General features: G+C 38.3%; 1 protein-coding gene across 1 annotated transcript in view; it reads left to right on the forward strand.

Moving 5' to 3' along the window:
- Positions 1-4,993: 4,993 nt before the first annotated feature.
- Positions 4,994-19,537, forward strand: part of cnksr1 (connector enhancer of kinase suppressor of Ras 1) — a 28,513-nt gene continuing 13,969 nt past the window's right edge. Inside the window, exons 1-6 of the mRNA XM_062441017.1 lie at positions 4,994-5,558; positions 6,398-6,555; positions 8,959-9,161; positions 9,555-9,639; positions 17,465-17,506; positions 18,048-18,167. Of these exons, the coding sequence (XP_062297001.1) occupies positions 5,507-5,558; positions 6,398-6,555; positions 8,959-9,161; positions 9,555-9,639; positions 17,465-17,506; positions 18,048-18,167 (660 nt within the window). The 5' untranslated portion in view covers positions 4,994-5,506. The remainder of the gene's footprint in view (positions 5,559-6,397; positions 6,556-8,958; positions 9,162-9,554; positions 9,640-17,464; positions 17,507-18,047; positions 18,168-19,537) is intronic.

The following is a 19,537-nucleotide window of genomic DNA, read 5'->3' on the forward strand; positions in this document are numbered from 1 at the left end:
TGGATAAGCAGCTGCTAAGGGAACACTCATGACACCTCATAATGCTAAATTGGTCTCCTCTCTCATCCTCTTTCCTCTCTTTTTTCCTCGCCCATTAAGTATAGGACAAACTGACGCTTTCCCCTTCTCTCTCCAAGGATACCAGTAAATTGATGGTGAATATTTCTCACTATTACAGCTCCTGCTGTATGATGTGATGAATGATTCCAGTCTTTCAGTTTCATTCTTTTGGTGGGAGTGAAGTGTGTAATAAAGCCAATTTATGGGGAAAAAATAAAAAGAAGACAATCACAAAGGTTGAAAAGTTGTGTCAAGAGGCCTAAGAATGGAACAAAGGGACTTTTAAAGCTATTCTGTTTTCCAAAAAACAATGCACTGCAGATGTTGGACATCACATATTACACTGATATTGATCGACAAATTGTTACTGGGGCTGTTGCTATTCTGACTGCAGGAAATCTTGTCTTCTATTTACGATACTCCAGTGACATCACAAGAGACAGCGATGACTCAGAAGTGTCTCCCATCCAGTGACAGACTCCAGGGGATACTCTACCCCCACCTTCAGCTTGACACAAAGCATCATGGGTAATATGACTCAGACCAGCTCGCCATGCCTGCAAAGGAGCAAAACTCCACCCGGACTTGTAGGTATATTGACACAAGAATGGAGTGTGTGTTTGTTGAGGAGCTGTTAAACAAGGACATTAGCCAAGGTACTTCTTGATGAAATAGACAGCAGGTTAAGTCCCCAAATGACAGGCTGTAAATTGGATAAACTGATGCAAAGATGACACTGTTGGTTAACCTCATTTTCAGTTCAAAGTTAAAAGCACAGAGGGAAAGGGATGTTGAGTATGCAGGAGAAACAATGAATCATACGACATGAAGTTCTATCCTCTTTAAACACACACAGCAGTAAACAGAGCTATTAAAATGCAAATACATTCATACAAAAATTGTGAAGTGGAAGCCAGCTCTGAAAACAGAAGCTCAAAAATTCATTTGTTCATTTATTAATGTCACTTTTCACAGATTTGTCATTTCCTTTAGGTTTGTCACACTCATATGTATTGGTATGTTTATTTGTGTAACTGTGTTTGTATTTGTGTATACGATATTCAGTTGCCTATACATATATATTTAGTTTATTTCTGAATGTAATGCTTATGTTCGTCTGTATCTCTTTTTATCCTCAGAATACAACACAAAAGCAGGATTCAGCAGTGTCTTATTGAACAATAACCAAAGGTGATGCTAAAATAAATATCATCATTCTTGACACAATAGACTAATCCACTGTAGTCCAAGTTGTTTTAAGTACTGTATGTTAAGCCATGTGGTTGAGTTAAGATGTATTCCTATGTATTTCTTGAAGCTGGAAATTCTGCTAGGTTTTTTTTTTCTTGGTTCCAATCTAATGATGCTCTGAAAATGACTAAAAGTTCAAAAAAACTACTTTTGGAGTCAGGAATTACTAGATTACAGTTACTTAGAAACCATGTTGAATAATTATGTATTTGGTCTGAATATTTCAGTTGTCAGAAAATGAATGGGGTGTACCCAATAATATCATGTTCTTTATAAATATGAGTATGCCAGGACGATTTGTTGTGAACTAATCTGGCAGCCTTGTTCTGACCGATCTTAAGTCTTTTAAGTTATTTTTTACTTTTACAGCAAACCATTTGCATATATTTCCTGAAAGTCTGACAACTGCAGGCACACATTTACTTGAATGTCTCTGAGATGTGCACCACATTTTAACCTGTTCCAGGAGGCAGCGCAGTGTATCTATTTATGACATACATGTTTATAACTAGTAAAGGTCAAAGATCATTTTTCTTTGTTGCTTCTTCTTCCTATGCACCATTATAATGATGACTAAACATGCAATGCATCTAAAGTAGATTAAAATAGTTCATGTGTCAAGCGAAAGGTTTATTTAATCCAAGGGATTAACTTGTTGATGCAACTGAGGCAATAGGAATTGACTCCATTTAAAAACAAGACCATCTCAACGTTAAAGCGCTACTTTAAATATAGCTAGTATAAATAAGGCCAGGACACACAGACTAATGGACATCCCAGTAGACTACTAAATTTAATACGCTGGGTGTGTCAGGTTTCCGCAAGAGCACTTTCAGGCCTTTGATAATAATCCCTGTTTAGCTGAGCTCAGTGAGGACATGTCTTCGGTGCAAGAACGCCATCAGTGAGGCCGCAGCACAGAGCAAATTAATTAGCTGCTCAATAGTGGAGCAAGGGTAATTATCTAGTCTCTGCCAGCTGACTATGGCTGGAGAAGATGGCATTGCAATGATTGAAAATTCATTCCAGCTCTGCACCATACAGAAATGATAAACAAATAGCTTTATTGTATTTCAAACATCAGTGGAATTATCATTTGTCACATAAATGGCTGACGGGACAGTTGGGTTGTAGATGGACTGGGAGGATAATATTGATCGATAATAGTAATAAAGAGAAGGAAAGGGAGAGAAACTGTTATGTTATTTTCCATTGCTGCTTGTTATGTAGTCTTGTTCTCCTTTATCATCAATATAATGTTTTGCAATAAGAGCTTCTAATGCATAACAGAGACTTCTGAGTCCAAAATCCTATGACTGTAGTAATGGGTGTGCTGTCAAGCAAAGTGGCATGTCTGGACTTGAATTTGTAGCTTAGGTATTCGGTCTGGGCAAAACAGCAGTCTAAAAACAGGGTCCAAAACCACGCCTGAGACCAACGCAGCACGAACAAGCAAAACAGCAACTCATCACCATGTCATTGATTTTCACAGGGCGATTGATTTGGAAGGTATTGGAACATTCCAAGCCATTAAGTACAGATGAAGACTGGGTTGTTTTTGTTGTAATGATTGTTTTTTGTATTATTATTGTTTCCATATATGATATGTAACACAAAGCGCTGCTATCTTTGGAATGAAACCACAGCAGAATACTGCACAAAAGCATAGGATAGCATTTTGGAATCCATTTCCATTATCCAAGATCAGTCAAGCTCAGTTATTTTCCTCTCACACACTTTCAACATCTTGACTCAACACAAGATCTATAGTGATTCACTCACCAATCATAATGACTAACTTCCTTTTTTGGGCTGCAGTTTTTCTGCTTAGTTTGTTGTTTTTATATGATAAAACACTAAAACATTACCATGACTAAATAATGAAAGTCATATCAAACCATGATATTTCTTATCACATTTGAAATCAAACCATGCAGATTTGAAGAATTATAAGGATGCTACAGTATCTCACGTGAATAATTCTTCTACAAAGACAAGTTACCAACAGAAACATGTTTTTTGGTATGTGGTTTTTGGTATTTTTGTAATTGTGACCACAATTCTCTGCTTAAGCAATATGAAGCTTACTGGATACACACATGATGAACTATTACCGAAAATGATGTTACATAATGTAACATAATGTAGGCATATATGATGGCTTTTCCCTGATGTTTCCCTTTTTTCTTATTCTCTCCATTCTCAAGGTTTATCCTTAAACTCCTGCTTGACCATATATGGATGAGTTGAACCTTGTGACTTTGATGTAATGTAATGATGTAATCCTTTTCTTTATATGTTTGTTAATATGATTAACTGACTTAGATTACTAATGAGCTGATACATTTTATTTTAATATTACCATTGATATGTTTTAATATTTTCAATGTGAATCATAGAGATTTGTATCAGATTGAGGTTAAATGATGCCCTGTGACCAATTGTTTCATTATTTTAATTTGTCAGCATACTTGTAGAAAGTCTTTGCCTGAAACATTGTAAGTATCCTTATTGAGCAAGTGAGGGCAGTGTGTGGGTGTCCCTTCCCCTTTTTGGCATGTGGCCTAACATTTTCTCTGTAAATTCAAAGATATTGGCATGAGGTATGCTGTATATACCACCGTGCCATTTCACCTGATGACATATAAATCCAACTTTCCCCCACATCGTGCCCCCTTTCCTCTTCCTCTGTCTCTTTCTCTTGGTTGAAAGGGAATAACAGCAGGGGGTGCCAGATATCAGAAGGATGCTCTTTCATGATTCATGAGGCATTGGCCTTTACTTCTGGGGGAGCATTTAACATGTTGTTTTTCTTTCTTTTTTTTCTGTAGCTTTTGTTCAATACGATGAGATGTCAGCAATGATTTCTGGGTGTAGCTCACAGCAGATTCAACATTCATTGACAAAATCCCTTCAGGTATTAGGATTAATGTAATAAGCATAAACTAAGCATACACTGCTTCATATATGCATTTTATGGTAATCATTCAGTATAATAGGAACATTGAAGCCAGGGACCGCTAGACTGCTTCTTTGTTTTAAGTGGGTTTTTTATAAGGGATGTTAGCAGATATGCAGTCATTATAGTCATTTTAAATCCTAAATAAACATATATACATATATCTCAGAGTAAATAACCACAAAACACAATTTTACACATAAACATTATATTCTTGTGATTTCTCCTTAGACAAAAACTGGATATGGATCAATTATTCATGGAAATATTCCATAACTTGCATGGTGTTGATGTTATTATTGATACTGTAAATAATTCAACCAGAAATGTTCCCATGAAAACATTAGACATGAATTAAATATTGATAAAAATCAGATAAGTGTTTTCTTGTATTGGAAACCAGTCAACAGGTTCAAAGAGAGCAGCCTTACCAGTGTACTAGGAAAAGAGGATTATGTAGATCTGCTAGTCTTTACAGGGAGAACATGTTGTTTTTCCCTCTTTAAGTCTTGTGACAGTTCATTAATAGAAATGGAAAAAATTTGACATCAGCAATAGTGTGTTTATCTGTGTGTGTGTGTGTGTGTGTGTGTGTGTGTGTGTGTGTGTGTGTGTGTGTGTGTGTGTGTGTGTGTGTGTGTGTGTGTGTGGTTGTTGTTGTTTTTTTACGGGGGGGAGGGGTCATAAATACATACACTGTATTCCTCCCATTCCTCATCATAGCCACAACTTTGACTATAATGCCACCAAATATAGCTATCACATACCTAAAATTGGGCATAATTTCCATTCAGAATTCAGGATCTTTCAGACACAAAGTAGCATTGTTACATACTTGATGTACTGGTTCACGGACAGGTGTTGTGGTTAATACGGGGCCCTGCGCTCATTTCGTACGTCTGACGTGACTGCCCATGAAAGTAAAACTATGAAGGAAGTTATGAATCCTTAAAGCTGCAGCACCTTGCGCTCACGATCACACACTATTCCTCCAGGTATGGAGGGGGTAGGGTAGGGGGTAGGAGGGAGGGGTCTTTGCTCCGGGTCGAGCCTGACGATTCCGCTCCATTGGCTGACAGCAGGTGGACTCTTACCTGTACCTGTGCGAAGGAGTGCCATTCGTCATCGTCGGACTCCAAATCAGACTCGACTTTTCCTTCTTCCAGTAGCCCAGAGAAGTAGAAGTCAGCCAGGACGGCTTGAAGCTGAACGAACGACTGCAACAAGACTCCGAGCATGGAGCCGATAACGTCGTGGAGCGAAGAGAGAGTCTGCGAATGGCTTCAAGGTGAGGACCATTGCGCTTTTTTTTCTCCTCTCACGCGTTGATCGCCTCACAGGTACTTTGGCTCGGACAGTAAAGTCAGAAATAGAAGCGCCACACAAATCCTCTTGGAAGTGAAAGGTGGAGGTGGAATGAGGAAGTGGCCTGTGCTGAGAGAGAGAGAGAGAGAGAAGCCACAACAGTCTAGTTCTGATCAGTGTCAACAACTGAGGTAATATCCTCAGGAACAAAGTACAGGACTGTTTGTTTTATACTTCTTGGACCTGTTGCGTTTACTAAGCCGGTTGATTTATATTTTATTTTGCCCAGACTGTCATATAAACTACATATAAGTAGGGAGATAGGGAAAGCCGACTACTCACTGTAAAGTTCATGGATTAACACTTTCTTATGCTGTTAAATAGGGGAAATATATTAGAATTTTGGGCTTACAGTACAAGTGAGCTATTACATATAATTACACATTTATGACAGTGAATTAAGTCAATTTCTGCTACTTATTTCGAAGTGGTTTTATGATGTCATAACTTCAAAAACAGTTCAGAGACTTGATATTCAATATGTTTGACAATTATTTTTTAAATTAAATACACATTGTTATTACATAAATGCAGTATTAACTATTCTGCTATTAAATCACTTGCTTTTGACATATTTTTAGCACAGTGCATTTAATGGAGCGTAGGTCTTTTTTCAAGCTTCATACTTTACTCAGGATACCACCAACCCTTCTGATCGTTAAGTCCATGCTCCCTGGCATGTCTCTGCTTGTATGCCTGTGTGAGGTTAATACTTTGATTCCTGCACATGGTTGAGGCCTAAACGTATATGTTTTTTGCTAGGTCTGGATGCCCCTTTGCAGCATTACCCGGTCTCTGAGTGGCATTTGTCGGGTTTGGACCTCCTCCAGTTGAACTCTCAGGATCTGGAAAAGTTGGGAGTCCATAAGATCGGGCATCAGGAGCTGATACTAGAGGCCGTGGAGAAACTCTGCTCTCTGGTAAGGGAGGAAGTGGAATCATGTGTGTTTGTGTACAAGATGTGTCCATAGCAATAAACTGTGTATCCAAGGCTGTTTGACTTGTGTGTATTGCTGTTAGTGTGCATGGGGAGGCACTGGATATTGACTCAGCAGTCATCTTTTTTGTCTTGCTGTGGTGCTGTGTAGGCCCATGTTCTCATATTGGAGCAGTGAGATGTATTTTTTACCATCATACACTGTTTTTAGACCCTGCTCTTGTTTGCACAGTGGAACTAGCAGTTGTCGAACAATCTTTTGCAAATCCAGCCAGGATAAACACACATTTTTGTTGCCATATAAGTCCTGCTTAACAGACGTACACTCAGGGGCTTTGGCAACATGCAGCAAGTTTGAGGTAATTGCTTCACTTTTCCCTCCACTTTTTTTTTCAAAATTCTCTCTAGTCAAGCAAATCATAGTAAAATAGTTATTTTATTTTTCAAGCCAACTTTAAAGCAATAGTCATGCTTCAACTGCAACCAAAGCAGATTTGGTGTACAAAAGGTCTGACTCTTTACATGCAAATTTCTGGCAAGGGTTGAAGTTGACTTAAAAAAACCCACTTCCACGTACCCTCTGATTCTCACTCCCATGTTTTCCTGCCGCCTAATACATTTTCTTCCTCATTCAATTTGGAAGGGAGGTTAGAACACTTAAATAATCGTGTTGGTGTGTGTGGGGGGTTGTTTATGCGTTTCCAGAATGTTTTTTGTTTCAATGCAGGGACTAATTGAGTAGGACAGAACCAGGCAAGGTTCCAACTCTGGTGGCGTAACAGCCTGTGAACATCAGGCTCAGACTGCTTAAACTGCTTTTTGTTGAATTGTTGAAATAATTGTGATTGAAACAGTCATTACAACATTAGAATTAAACACAATTTACTGCAAAGTCTTAATGAATGTACGCATGAGGTTTTTTGCACTTGTGTGAAAGTTTAATTCTAGTAACTGGACTAATTAAAATTGTGTTGCATAAGACAGATTTACAGTATACATTTTTATATTAAGGACCGTGTATGTGTGTATGCATGGCTCTGCCTCTCATCCTCTCATCCCGCTCTGTTTTGATGCTGTGTGAAGTGTTAACACTGCGCTCATTCATAAAAACAACCATCAGATGCTCACATGGAGCAGACTAAACACTTTCAAGTGCATGGTTACATAATTAAGGACCACAGTGTTGAGAAGGCCATGAAAAATTCATGGCCACTCGTTGACAGAGGATTATTCCGGCTGGTTGATATATAACAACAAAGCCTGACCGCACCAAACCTCTTGACCACTGATGAGTGGGTCACGACAATATCCCTGCCCCTTCCTCAGTGGCTGTGAAAAGTCACGTCTCACACCGGTGGACACAAAACTGTGATGACAAGCACATGAAAGAGATACAAGAGGCTCTGTCTCATTCTGTAAGAGAGGTTTGATGTTATATCAACATTTATTTTGATTTTAGGACCTAACACCTAACAATTATTTTCATTATCAGTTAATCTGCTGGTTAATCTGGTAAATTTTTTGGGTTACTCAGCAAATGTTTGTCTGTAAAATGCCAGTAAATAGTAAGAAACACCCACTGCAATTTGCCAGAGAACACATCAGAGCAAAATAAATAATAGGATAATTTTTCATCTATCATTTCTAAAATAAATAGGGTAGATAAAATATTATTATTATCTCTCAATATAATGCAAAACCTAAATTACTTAAAAGTTGAATCAAAATCTCTTTAAAACCTTTCTAAAACATAAACATTAACACCTTTATGAAGGTATGATTATCTTCAGGGCTGCATCAGTAAGTGTACCTTATAAACTGGCACATCTGTGGATCATGGCAGGAAAAAAGTGCATCTTCATTGCTATTGCAGTTGTTGTTTTTGCTATTGTAAAAAATGTTTTCTCACTGTATTTTAATATTAAGCTAAACATCTACATTATGGTGTCAAGATTTTTCCAGCTCAGCTGTAATGTAGCTTCATAGCAGATACTTTTCAGATATCTTAAGCATCAGATTTTGATGTCTTAGCCTCAAACTAAATGCATTTCAACCCCAAGAAATGCTGTTTGCACAGCTTTCATTTTGTCTGAACAAGAAGAATTTTCTATCTTGCTCCTTCTTTCCCCAGTTATTTTGGAAAAAGCTTATTGTGAAGTGTGGAATTTTATTCCTTTATTTGAAAGTGGAACAGGAAATGAGGAGAGAGAGAGGGGGCCTTACAAGCAGCACAGGGCCGCAGGCAAATATGGTACAATGTGGTGTACAATATATGTCTTAATCACTAAACCACCATGACTCTTGCATTCTGGAGGAGTGAAAGAGATTCATTAAACATCTCAGATTGACTGTCTTTTAACCAGATTTGTGTGTTTGTGCTCTGCAGACGTATGGTATAGGTGGGGAGAACCTACAAAGTTTGACAGAGAAACTGCGTGCCCTTGCCCACACCCTCCAGATGGGCATCCAGGGCCGCTGGCGCCTCAACAGCTACGATGGACGGAGCACCATCAAGCTGCCTGCTAATGTCCTACAGATTGTAGTGGAACTCATTATGTCAGCCAAAGGACTCTTCTCTTTGCTCAACAGGTCTGTAAAGAGGGCGTCATCTAACGGTTATATACAGCTCTCGAAATTCTATTTTTAACCCAAAACAGGTGTGTTTGACTGTGTTTTTTTTGTTTGTTTGTTTGTTTGTTTTTTGCTGTAGGTATTGTGTAAAAGGCACGACTGTGTTAAAATCATTTAACAATGTAGCCATCCAATCTTAGTGTTTTGGTGTATGCATTGTCCTGCTGTCTGTCCTTGTTTGAGAAAGCCAATACCTGCTCTTTAAAAGTCCTCTCATTCATTCTCTCTTTGTGTAATTTTCCAAGAACATCTATTTTTTCTTTGTCCCTTTTAATTACCAGTATGAAATCATTGTAATCATTGCTTTCCAGCTTGGATCCACTTATTTGAATATAATTCATGTCTTTTCAGGTATCAGTTTTCCCAGCTCAGTGGACACACCACCAGCAAGAACATATTCAACTTCTGCAGAGAACTGGGAGAAATTGTGCACAAGGTTAGTCTATTCAAGGATCTTCTTCTGGTACATTTACATTTATACTATTACAACCTCAAGTGTATGTCTGGGCAACCTTTTGCAGCAAAATGCAGCATTCAAATATGTTTCTCTTGCATGCACGCTTTGAGTGCTATTTTAGTAGATTTTACTGCACACGTGCATGAAAACCTGATATGTTTTATCTCTGGAGGAACTACAAAGCATGGTTGTAGTGCTGTTGTCATGCGCACTAAATTTCCATGGAGGAACTACAACCTGTTGTGCGAAATGTCTTTTTTTGTTTTTTGTTGGGTTTTTTTTTTAAATCAAGCCCTAAAATACAGAAACAAAAACAGAAGCGCAAATACACTCTATGTTGCTCAGCTTAGCTTGGGTAATGCATTCTTTATCTCTACATTCCTGACATATTTGAAGGCGGCTGTTCCTTGAAGAAGCTTAAGTTGAAAAGATTGCCAAAGACGAGGGCTAGATGTTGTTTGTATTTACTCCTTCACAGCACGGTTAAATGTTGTTTTGGAAGAAATGGGAGGAGAAGGAATATTCATTACTGTATGAATGTTAAGTGGGGGAAAAGTGTTCACAGGTAGCAGAAGGGACAGGCCTGGATATGTTGCAGTGCCTGAGGGAGGGAGGCGAGAACAGAACGGGAATCAAAGGGGGAGGGAGAGAAGGAAGGAGGAGACTCAGTCCGGGATTACACAGTGACTGTTAAATGACTTTTGACTCCTGGGGGAGTGCTTGTTGCTGAACACACAGCAGAGAGCAACAAGCAGAGAGAGACTATTAACTGTGAAACTGTAGCGAATTGAATAGCCTGACAGATATCGCCACACAGATAACAACAAAATGAGAGGTAATTAGAGGAACGCAGCAACAGAAAAAGGTGCAGAGAAGCTGTGGTTAAAAGAGGAGGCTCGTATTTAGAGGAGTTTATATATAGCCCTCTATAGCCAGCTCTGGACGCCTGCCCAGCACGACAGGTACGACTCTTTCCTCTTTGATTGGATAATTCTCTACAAGGTGATGTTGCGTTTTCAGCTAAAAGAGCAATTGCTATTTTTTGCTTGTTCGTTATCATTCAAAGTTTGAAGTAAGTCATTGTTCAAGCCTCATTTGAGATGTGCCCTAGCGCTATAAGGTTGGTCGAAACTAGCATTTTCACATGTTTAGCCATCGTCAGGAGTTATAACAAGCTTATGAGAGTTGCAGTGTCTGTGTTGTTGTACAGTAACACTGACAATATTCTTATAGACTTACTGCGTGGAGGGGAAGGAAGGAAGTATTGATTTTCAGACAGCAATGGAGCTGATAGGCTGTTTTGCCACTATGAAGTGAATCAGATTTGCGCCTGTCGACTGATGTTTTCATTCAGTATTTGCTTCATTCACACGGACGAATGAGTGAGTGATTAGTGAAAAACATTTGCAGCTGCATCTGAAAGCATTTATTGTCTGCCCCTGTCGCAGGTTGATCATCGTTTGGTAATGGCTGGCTATTGTTAGCTTAATTCCTGTTTTTGAATGTTGTAATCGTGTGCGGGCATTTTGTACAGCGAGATCAGCGTCACGTTGATTTGTTTTCGATGGGCTCACCTCCCAAACGGGCTTGTCAATCTTTGAAGTGAAAATGGTCGGATGGCTTTTGTTTTTGTTATTTTATTCAGGCTTCCCCTGTCCTTGAACTTCACCCAATGAATGAGTGTACAAATTTAAAATTACAGTCAAGTAACTAATTCCATTCATAAAAAGCATTGGAAATAGATAAGGTTATTTTGTATCTATAAAATCTGTATGTCATCTGTCTTGACAGGTGATTCACAGGCATTTATTAATTAATCAGCCCTTGGCGGATGAGCTAAAAGGTCAGTTTTGGAAGGCTGAGAAGCAATCTCACCTGTTCAACAGACAAGAGAAAATGAAAAATCCTCAAGCACGTGGTTTCAGGCTTCATACTGTACATCCAACTGTCATCATAGCATTATAAACCTACAGGCTGTGTAGAAGAACATCATGATTCACACACATTTGTAGCATGTCACATTACGCAATTCATGTGTTTTTCCCTATACCATAGCAATTACATAAGCAACAGACCAATTTGTCAGTCATGGCCTCTCTGAGTCGCTTGTGGCTGTTTGAGGCTGGTGTCATGCTGTCCAGTGACGTTTTAGTGCTGTCAGGAGGCTGTGGCTTCATCATAATGTCTTTTCCTGGAGAATTGCTTTCACCAAAGCTACACCGCATCTCTCACATTAAAGAAAGGACTATTATGTCCTTTTTGTCTCTGTGTGAGTGGGAGTGTTTGTGTGCTTCTTCTCACACCCGGGGGCGATCAAGGTCAGTAGTCAGCTGGTGTTGTTGGGATCCCTCACTGGCGTTGTCAAGTCTAAGTTTCACAGTAGCACAAGCTCAGTCTGCTCTGAGTCAGCCCAGCAGCAACAGAGTCCACGACAGAGAGAGACAGAGGGGAAGAGAGAGAGAGGGGTGCATGAACTATGAACTTGGAGCAAAGATGAATTAGGAAGCATTCCAATAAGGTATGTGAGTTTAATAGTAAATGAGATTCAGGAAAATGAAAGGATAACAGAGGTGAATTTAATGTTTAACCAGCATTTGAAGAATCTGTGACATTTTGACTTTGTGGCTTTGTTTTAAAGGACACACTTTTTAGTTATGCAAGGATTTTGTTTGTCAGATATTATAAACGACTGCTGTTTTTGTTGCAAATGACCAACATGTTCACAAATTGTGAGCTGCTATTGGACGACTTAGAAGAAATGATATGACAGGAAAGAATGCCAAGTGGACTGTTACTAAAAAAATGAACTTTTCAATTAGAAAATTAATTAAGAATGAATTATGAAAAGGCATCATCCATGTGAGCCGTAAGAAGTGAATGACCGTTATGACTTTAAATATTTTTAGGGGCTGAAAAGAGAGCACAAATTTTAGGTTCAGGAGTGGTAAAAGGCAAGGAAGAGGACATGGACAGGAAGGGAAGACGAGAAAAAGGAAATAAGATTCTCCCAGTCTTTTTATAGCAAGTGTGTGACCTGGTATAAAATAGCTACTGGTGAAGTCCAAGTATGTAAACAGAGATAGGCATAATATTATGTGGCCTGACTTGACCAACCTTTTGCTTTATACTGCTTTGATATACTGCATTGTATTCACATATCAAGTTACAGACAACAACAAATAGGCAGTCTGTGTTTGAACATGTATGTACATTCACGGGTTATTGCATCTGTGTGTCTTAGTTTCCGGTCTTTTGTGTTTGTGTACCCATACATGCCTGTGTACTTTTTTGTTGTAGGCTTTCATTTTTTTCATAATGTTACAACCACACAATAGCTTTTCTTTATTTCCTAGACAACTATCAAGAAACTGCTTTCAGGCACAGAGCACTGCAGTAAAGTTAGCTCACCACCTGATCAAGCCACACACCATGCAACACAACACACCACACCACAACACAACATAACACAACACAACACAACACAACACAACACAACACAACAAGCGATTTATCAAGCGATTAAGTACTTTTAAGTTACATTGCAGAACTCAAGGAAGTAAACCATTTGCTGCAAATCCTTGTGGTCATCCAACTGAAAGGCAAACAAGCTGAAAGATTTGCCTCTGAAGTTCTATTAAAGTAACTTAAATCTTGTGCTCCGTGAGATTGTCTACCATTTTTTGAAGCAGCAGAATTGTGGTTAATCTATAACTACCCTAGCTAAAGTCCAATTGAAGAAAAGGTCAGTCTTAAAGTAACAGTTGGTCTGTGACGTAAATCAATTGTGTTAGAAAGGTTGATAATTTTCTCGATACAGTATCAGTCAGTGGAAAAAAACCAGTTTCACAAAGCCTAAATGATGTCCGCAAATGACTAGTTTTGTCTTGACCAGTAGTCAACAATCCAAAGATCCAATTTACTATTGGTGAAGACTAAAGAAACCAGAAAATATTCACGTGTACTATATTGTATATTCATTTGAGAGGCTGGGAGCAGAGTATTTTGACATTTTTGTTTCAATACTTAATGAATGGATGAATCTATTGTCATAATAGTTAATAACTTTTCTGTCAGTTGACTAAACACGTCATCAATTAATCATTTGTAGCTCCATTTTTGTGCCTAACTCAAAGGCCAGATCTGCATTTTTTTCAATGTTTCAGTTTTGAGACGGTGCACCCACTGTTCTGCTTTAGTTGATGGAGAACTGAAAGTGGTCCATCTGTACAGTAGCATCCCTGTTTAATGTGACAGTTTTTAAATCTTATGTTTCAAAACCTGAGGGGTTCCTTGAAAAAAAAAAAAAAAACGACACGTATTTTTAAGTGAAGGGTTTTAGTTAAAAATCTTATCAAGAGCGGAAGGCCATGAAAGTGGGGCATGAAACTGCTGGAGGCAGTTGGGGTCGAAACATGTTTGTCCCACAGTCGAGTTCATTTTTCTCTCCACTTGTCTCATCTCTTCTCCTCATGCCACTCCCTTATAATACTGCAAAGCATCATATACTTCACAAGTATGATATACATTATATTCATGTAACTGTGAAAATAACTTTTATGTACTTTAAAATGTAGCATGATAGCAGATATTTTTTTGTGAATGAGCAATATGTGTTTTTTTCATACTTTTAGATGTTTGTGGACACTTGACTTTTATTGAATAACTGATTAACTCAGAAAGTGACTATGTGTGCATACATTTGTGTTTGTAAGCCTATGGACACAATGTCTCCTCTTTACACCATCATCACTGAGGAACCAGTAGTGAGAAGTACAGATTTGTGTACCATGTTTTCCCATCAGGCCCATCAGTTTCAGGACAGAAGTGTACCTGTCGCCAACCTCACACAGTAGTGTGTCATTTCCTGTTATGGCAGAGCTAGAAAAAAATGCAGAACAAGATGTACTGTTGAAGAGAAGCCTCCTGTGACAGAAAGCAGAGGTGTGGCCATATGCTGGGTTTTTACCTTTTGCAGAAATAGCGAGATGGTGGAAAGAAAGTAGTGTTACTATTTAAGATAAGGCAGAAGTAATGGTACATGGTAGGAGTTGGCAATGAGAGTAAAACCTCATCTACTTGTACCACGACTGCCACTACTAGATCACACTTACAAAATGTTGGATTCAGGATTTGCTGAAGTCATTACATTAAGTCATTACCTTTCAGCATTTACCTGCCCTGATAAAGTGTAAAAGTGAATCCTAGCTGTCTCCGACTTACGCTTGCAATCTGACCTGTCTTTTCAGCAGGTGAGTATTTGTTTTCCTATCTCTAATCAGTCAAATCTTTTAGCCACACTAGTGGTGGGGCTCTTGGGATAGCAGTTGTTCTGTTGGTTGGTCTGTCTGCCATGTTGGTTCAGACTGAAATATTTTGATGATTATTTAATAGATTCCTGTGAATTTTTTATCAGACTTTCACAGCCCCCAAACGATGAATTCTACTGACTTTGGTGATTTTCTGACTTTTTCTCCATCTCAACCATGAGGTGCACATTTGGGTTCTTGCATGAAATATCTGGTTAACTATTGGATGGATTGCCATTAAATGTCATGGCCTCCTGTTTGTTGATCCCCCAGCCCTTTTTATCTAGCACAATCATCAGTTTAAAAGTTTAATTTGGCCAGTACTTTGGTTTGTAATGAATTACTTGCAACACTTATCCATTTCCATAAGCCTCAGTTGTAATTTGCATTTCGTGCTAATGAGCAAATATTAGTATGTTAACACCCTAGAATAAGCCAATAATAACCGATAGTAAACAATATCTGCTATAATTGTCATTGTGAGCATGTTAGCATGTTGATGTTAGAGTAAGGTCAAAACGTTGCTGTGCCTATACAGCCTGGAGCTACTAGTATGGCAGTAGTTGTGTTTCAGAATTATTTTTGTGATTGACTGAAGTTTCTTATTGGCATTATCATGTGGGAAAACTCCTCTCAGTGGGTAAAATTAACCCTAAATATATTTTCAGATGTATTTACCCAGATCTAGTTTCAACCAATGACATATTATTTAATACCAGCTCTGCAAAAGGCAGCCTAAATTTTAGCACCTAGCTCCCCTCAATATTTTATAATATGTTTTATAACTCAACCTATAAATGCCTTTTGTAGTCAAGTTGCTAAACCAATTGCCTTTTTTCTGCTATGAAATAAGTCAAGGTTCCTAACTAGGTAGCTAGCTAACAGACGTAAATCAATCTAGCATACAGCCAGTGTGCCATGACAAGACTACTCTGCTTGAGTTGGGATAAAGATAAAGATCTGGAGTGAACCTCTTAAAGTGTTTATATACAACATTTTGCAGTTTGTTTTTGGTGTAAATCAATATACTGTATCACATGTTCTGTTTCCAAGTAGTGATCCACACTCAAGTACCTGAGGGCAAGACACTAAGGCTATGTTCACACTGCAGTTAAAAGTGACCTGAATCCGATATGTTCGCTAAAATGTGACCCGTATCTGATTTGTTTCTGACAATGTGAACAGCACAAGTCACATTGAATCTGACATTTCCAAATCTGATTCAGGCCACTTTCAAATGTGGTACTGAATCGGATACATATCGCACACCACAACACGCAAAGTATTAATTTTCTTTCTCCTCTTCTTCCTTTTTAACATCACCCGCTCACAAATTTGCCGGCTGCCGCCACATACTGGTTTTAACATTACACCATAAATGAGACTACCAGTAACTTCACCGGCTGTTGCTGTTGTCATGTTCGCTTCCGTAAACACCGTTCTGTGCGTGATGTCATAAATGATCAACAGAGCATGCGGGTCACTTCAGGAGCGTGAGCTGTTCACATCGCAGTCCGCAGACAGGCCACATTTAAAAGTGTAATATGCCAAACAAAAATTCAGATTTGAGCAATAAATCGGAATTGAGCATTAGGGCCTGCAGTGTGAACGTAGCCAAAGACAAGCAGAAAAGTTGAACTGACCAGTAATCATGACAGAAACCTCTCCAAGTCAAACCCCTCCCTGCAGCCTTGTGTCATAGCCTTTAATTAGCCCAGAAATCCAACTTTGTTCAATGGTGATCCCTTGTTACATTTCACAGGGATTAGTTTCCCCTTACAATCCGTTATGTAACTCCTCACATCATCAGGCGTTGCAAATTAGCTTAGGCAATGGTATGGGGCATTAGTCTAATCATTGAATATTCTGTGCTGTGTAAACATCTACCCATCTCTCCTTCATACTTCCTATTTTACGTTTCATCATCTCCTTCATTCAAATCCTTCTTCTCATTATGGTCACGAAGAGGTCATCTCAGCTACCTCTTAGTAATGCCTGTAGGAGAACTGTCAACACCTTCCTCCCACAAACCAGAGATTAAGCAGTTTAGCTCTGCTGTGTTTTGGCTCTTAGCCATGCTTAGTAACTGTGTGTGTACTCTTGCATAGGCATACTCTGTATAAACGTGTGATCTTGTGAATTAATTTCAATTCTTGGAGTAAGTGGGCATTATACACTGTGCAAGTGATTGTTTATTTTCTGTACTGCTAATTTTGTAGAATATGTGTTACCTTTCATGTATTTGTTAATTTCTACAAGCGCACCGCTATAATAATATCCAGTAATATATCATTAGAGCTCTGAAATGATGCCGCCTGCCTTTAAATTCATGCTGTGAAGAGGAAATAGGACATGAGTTTTGAGTCCGATTCTCTCATTTCCACAACATCCAATCAATACCATCTTTATATAGGTCGCTCTGTGGGGTCATCTCTGCTATTGTGCTTTGTGAACTGTGTAGATGGTACTCATGTCATGTTGTTTCACTTGTCCAACAGGATAGAACAGTCTATGAAAAGGAAAAGGACATCATCTCTGTGGTGAGTCTACTATAAAACGTATTCCTACTAATTGTCTCTAAAGCTCATGCTGAACTGGAAAAAAAGTGTGCCTAAGTATGCTGCTCCCTCTGCTTGGAATCAGTTACAAAATTACTTGTAACTACGGGAGCCGTTCTCACTGGGTACATTTAAAGTAATTATAAATAACTTGGAGGCAGGTACATCTGGTTTTAGATCTGATCCCTGATGTTGATGACTTGCAACGAATGCTGATGAAAATTTTAATATTTTTAAATATTTTTATATTCTGTAATTTAGTCTTTATTTTCATTGTAAATTGTTATGTCTACAACCCTGTTAATTGTGCTGCTGCCTGTTTTGGCCAGGACGCTCTTGTAAATAAGATAAAACTGAAAAATAAATAAAATTGAATAAAAATTTACTGTAAATCTACTGTATCTTTTGGTAATTTCAGTAGTTTTTATATTATTTTTGCAAGGGTTGAATGAGTATGCCAAATATACTGTAGTCCAAACTGACTTCTCATTAAAGTAAATCCTGTTTTTGGTTTAACCTCCAGTGCCGTCAGTTGGTGGCTGTGTGTGATGAGATCCTGAGCTCCAGCCCCGAATCATTTCTTACCCACACTGCTCAGCTCCAGAGTGTCGACTTAGTGCCTGCGTCGCCTGGTGATGAGCTGGTAAACACATCTTTTTTTACTCTTAATAACTCTGACCTTTTGTCATTATTGCTGCCGTTGAATGTAAAAAACAATGAAATGTTTAAAATCAAAGCACATTTTACAAAGCACATGTAAATAAATGGACACGCTGAATTAGAAATCATAGGTGGTCAAAACTAGGGCAGTGGTCATCAGAAAAACAAACAAACAATTATTACTTTAATTAGTTCAGTAGAAATTATAATAAAGTTGATAATGTAGAAGAAGGTACATAAAAATTATTTTTGTTTTTTTATTTTTTCCCAGTATTATCGCTACGCTACATACAAATCTTTACAATTAACCTTTACTACTAAATTAGAAATAACAATCAGTGAGATAATTTGAGTCATAGCACTACTAACTCTAGTAATATGAGTGATATTAAAAAATATAACTAAACCATTTAAGATGAATCTAAATCAGTGTGTTTTTACTTCTGCTGAATCTGTTGAACCATTTTCAAGCTCTGTCTTCAGTGTTCTGCCTCTTCACTTTCCTGGTCAACTCTGTGTTTCATCTGTTCGTCTCGTACGTGCAACATCATACCATGTCATTATTATCCAACTTTCACCATTGTCACTTCACCATTTTCTTGATAATCATCTCTTTCTCTGTGTCTTATTTTCTCTCGCTCTCGCTGTCATTGTCAGTTAATTCATTTTCTGCCTTCATCAATGCCTGGAGGTTTCCGTCATCGTTTGGTTCCACTCATCACTCCTTTCTTCTAACTCAAGGTTCTTCCTGTACCAAGCTCTATGCTTTTTATTCTCTCTTCTTTTTAACCCTCTCTCACATCAAGTTGTTTATAAATAACTTTCTGTTCCTGTCTCTCTTCTTCTCTTAATGACTTAGCCTTCAGTTAGTACATTGAGTACAATTAAAGCCCTCCTTTTGCGTGTTACTTATATCATCTAGTGTAATTTTCATTTCTAAGGAGCAATTTTCGTTCAGTACATTTCCCCAATTTACTTCCCTTTTGTGTACTCATCCCATTAGATTAAAATCTCTCATGTTAGATGATATTAGCCGTCTGACAAATACATGCAAACATACTTTGTCTGTGTTTGTGGATCCGTAATTTGGCTATGACTGTAGGTGTGAAAGAGGAAGTGGGTTTGTCAGAGGTGATTCTATTTAATTTTTCTTCAGCGGAACAGGATAATTATTACAAATGTGCTCAACAACCAGCAGCAAAATCTGATTAAAGACAGCGGGAGATTGATTGAAGCACAGCACCCAATAATGAGGTGAGCCCTCGACAAGATAGAGAATAATAGGAACTAAAGATAGAAAGGGAAGTGAGAGGCAGGAGGAATCATCATTCATATACAACGCATATGTGGCGC

The sequence above is a fragment of the Scomber scombrus genome, chromosome 19 (genome assembly GCF_963691925.1).
Source record: "Scomber scombrus chromosome 19, fScoSco1.1, whole genome shotgun sequence".
Classification (NCBI taxonomy): Eukaryota; Metazoa; Chordata; class Actinopteri; order Scombriformes; family Scombridae; genus Scomber; species Scomber scombrus.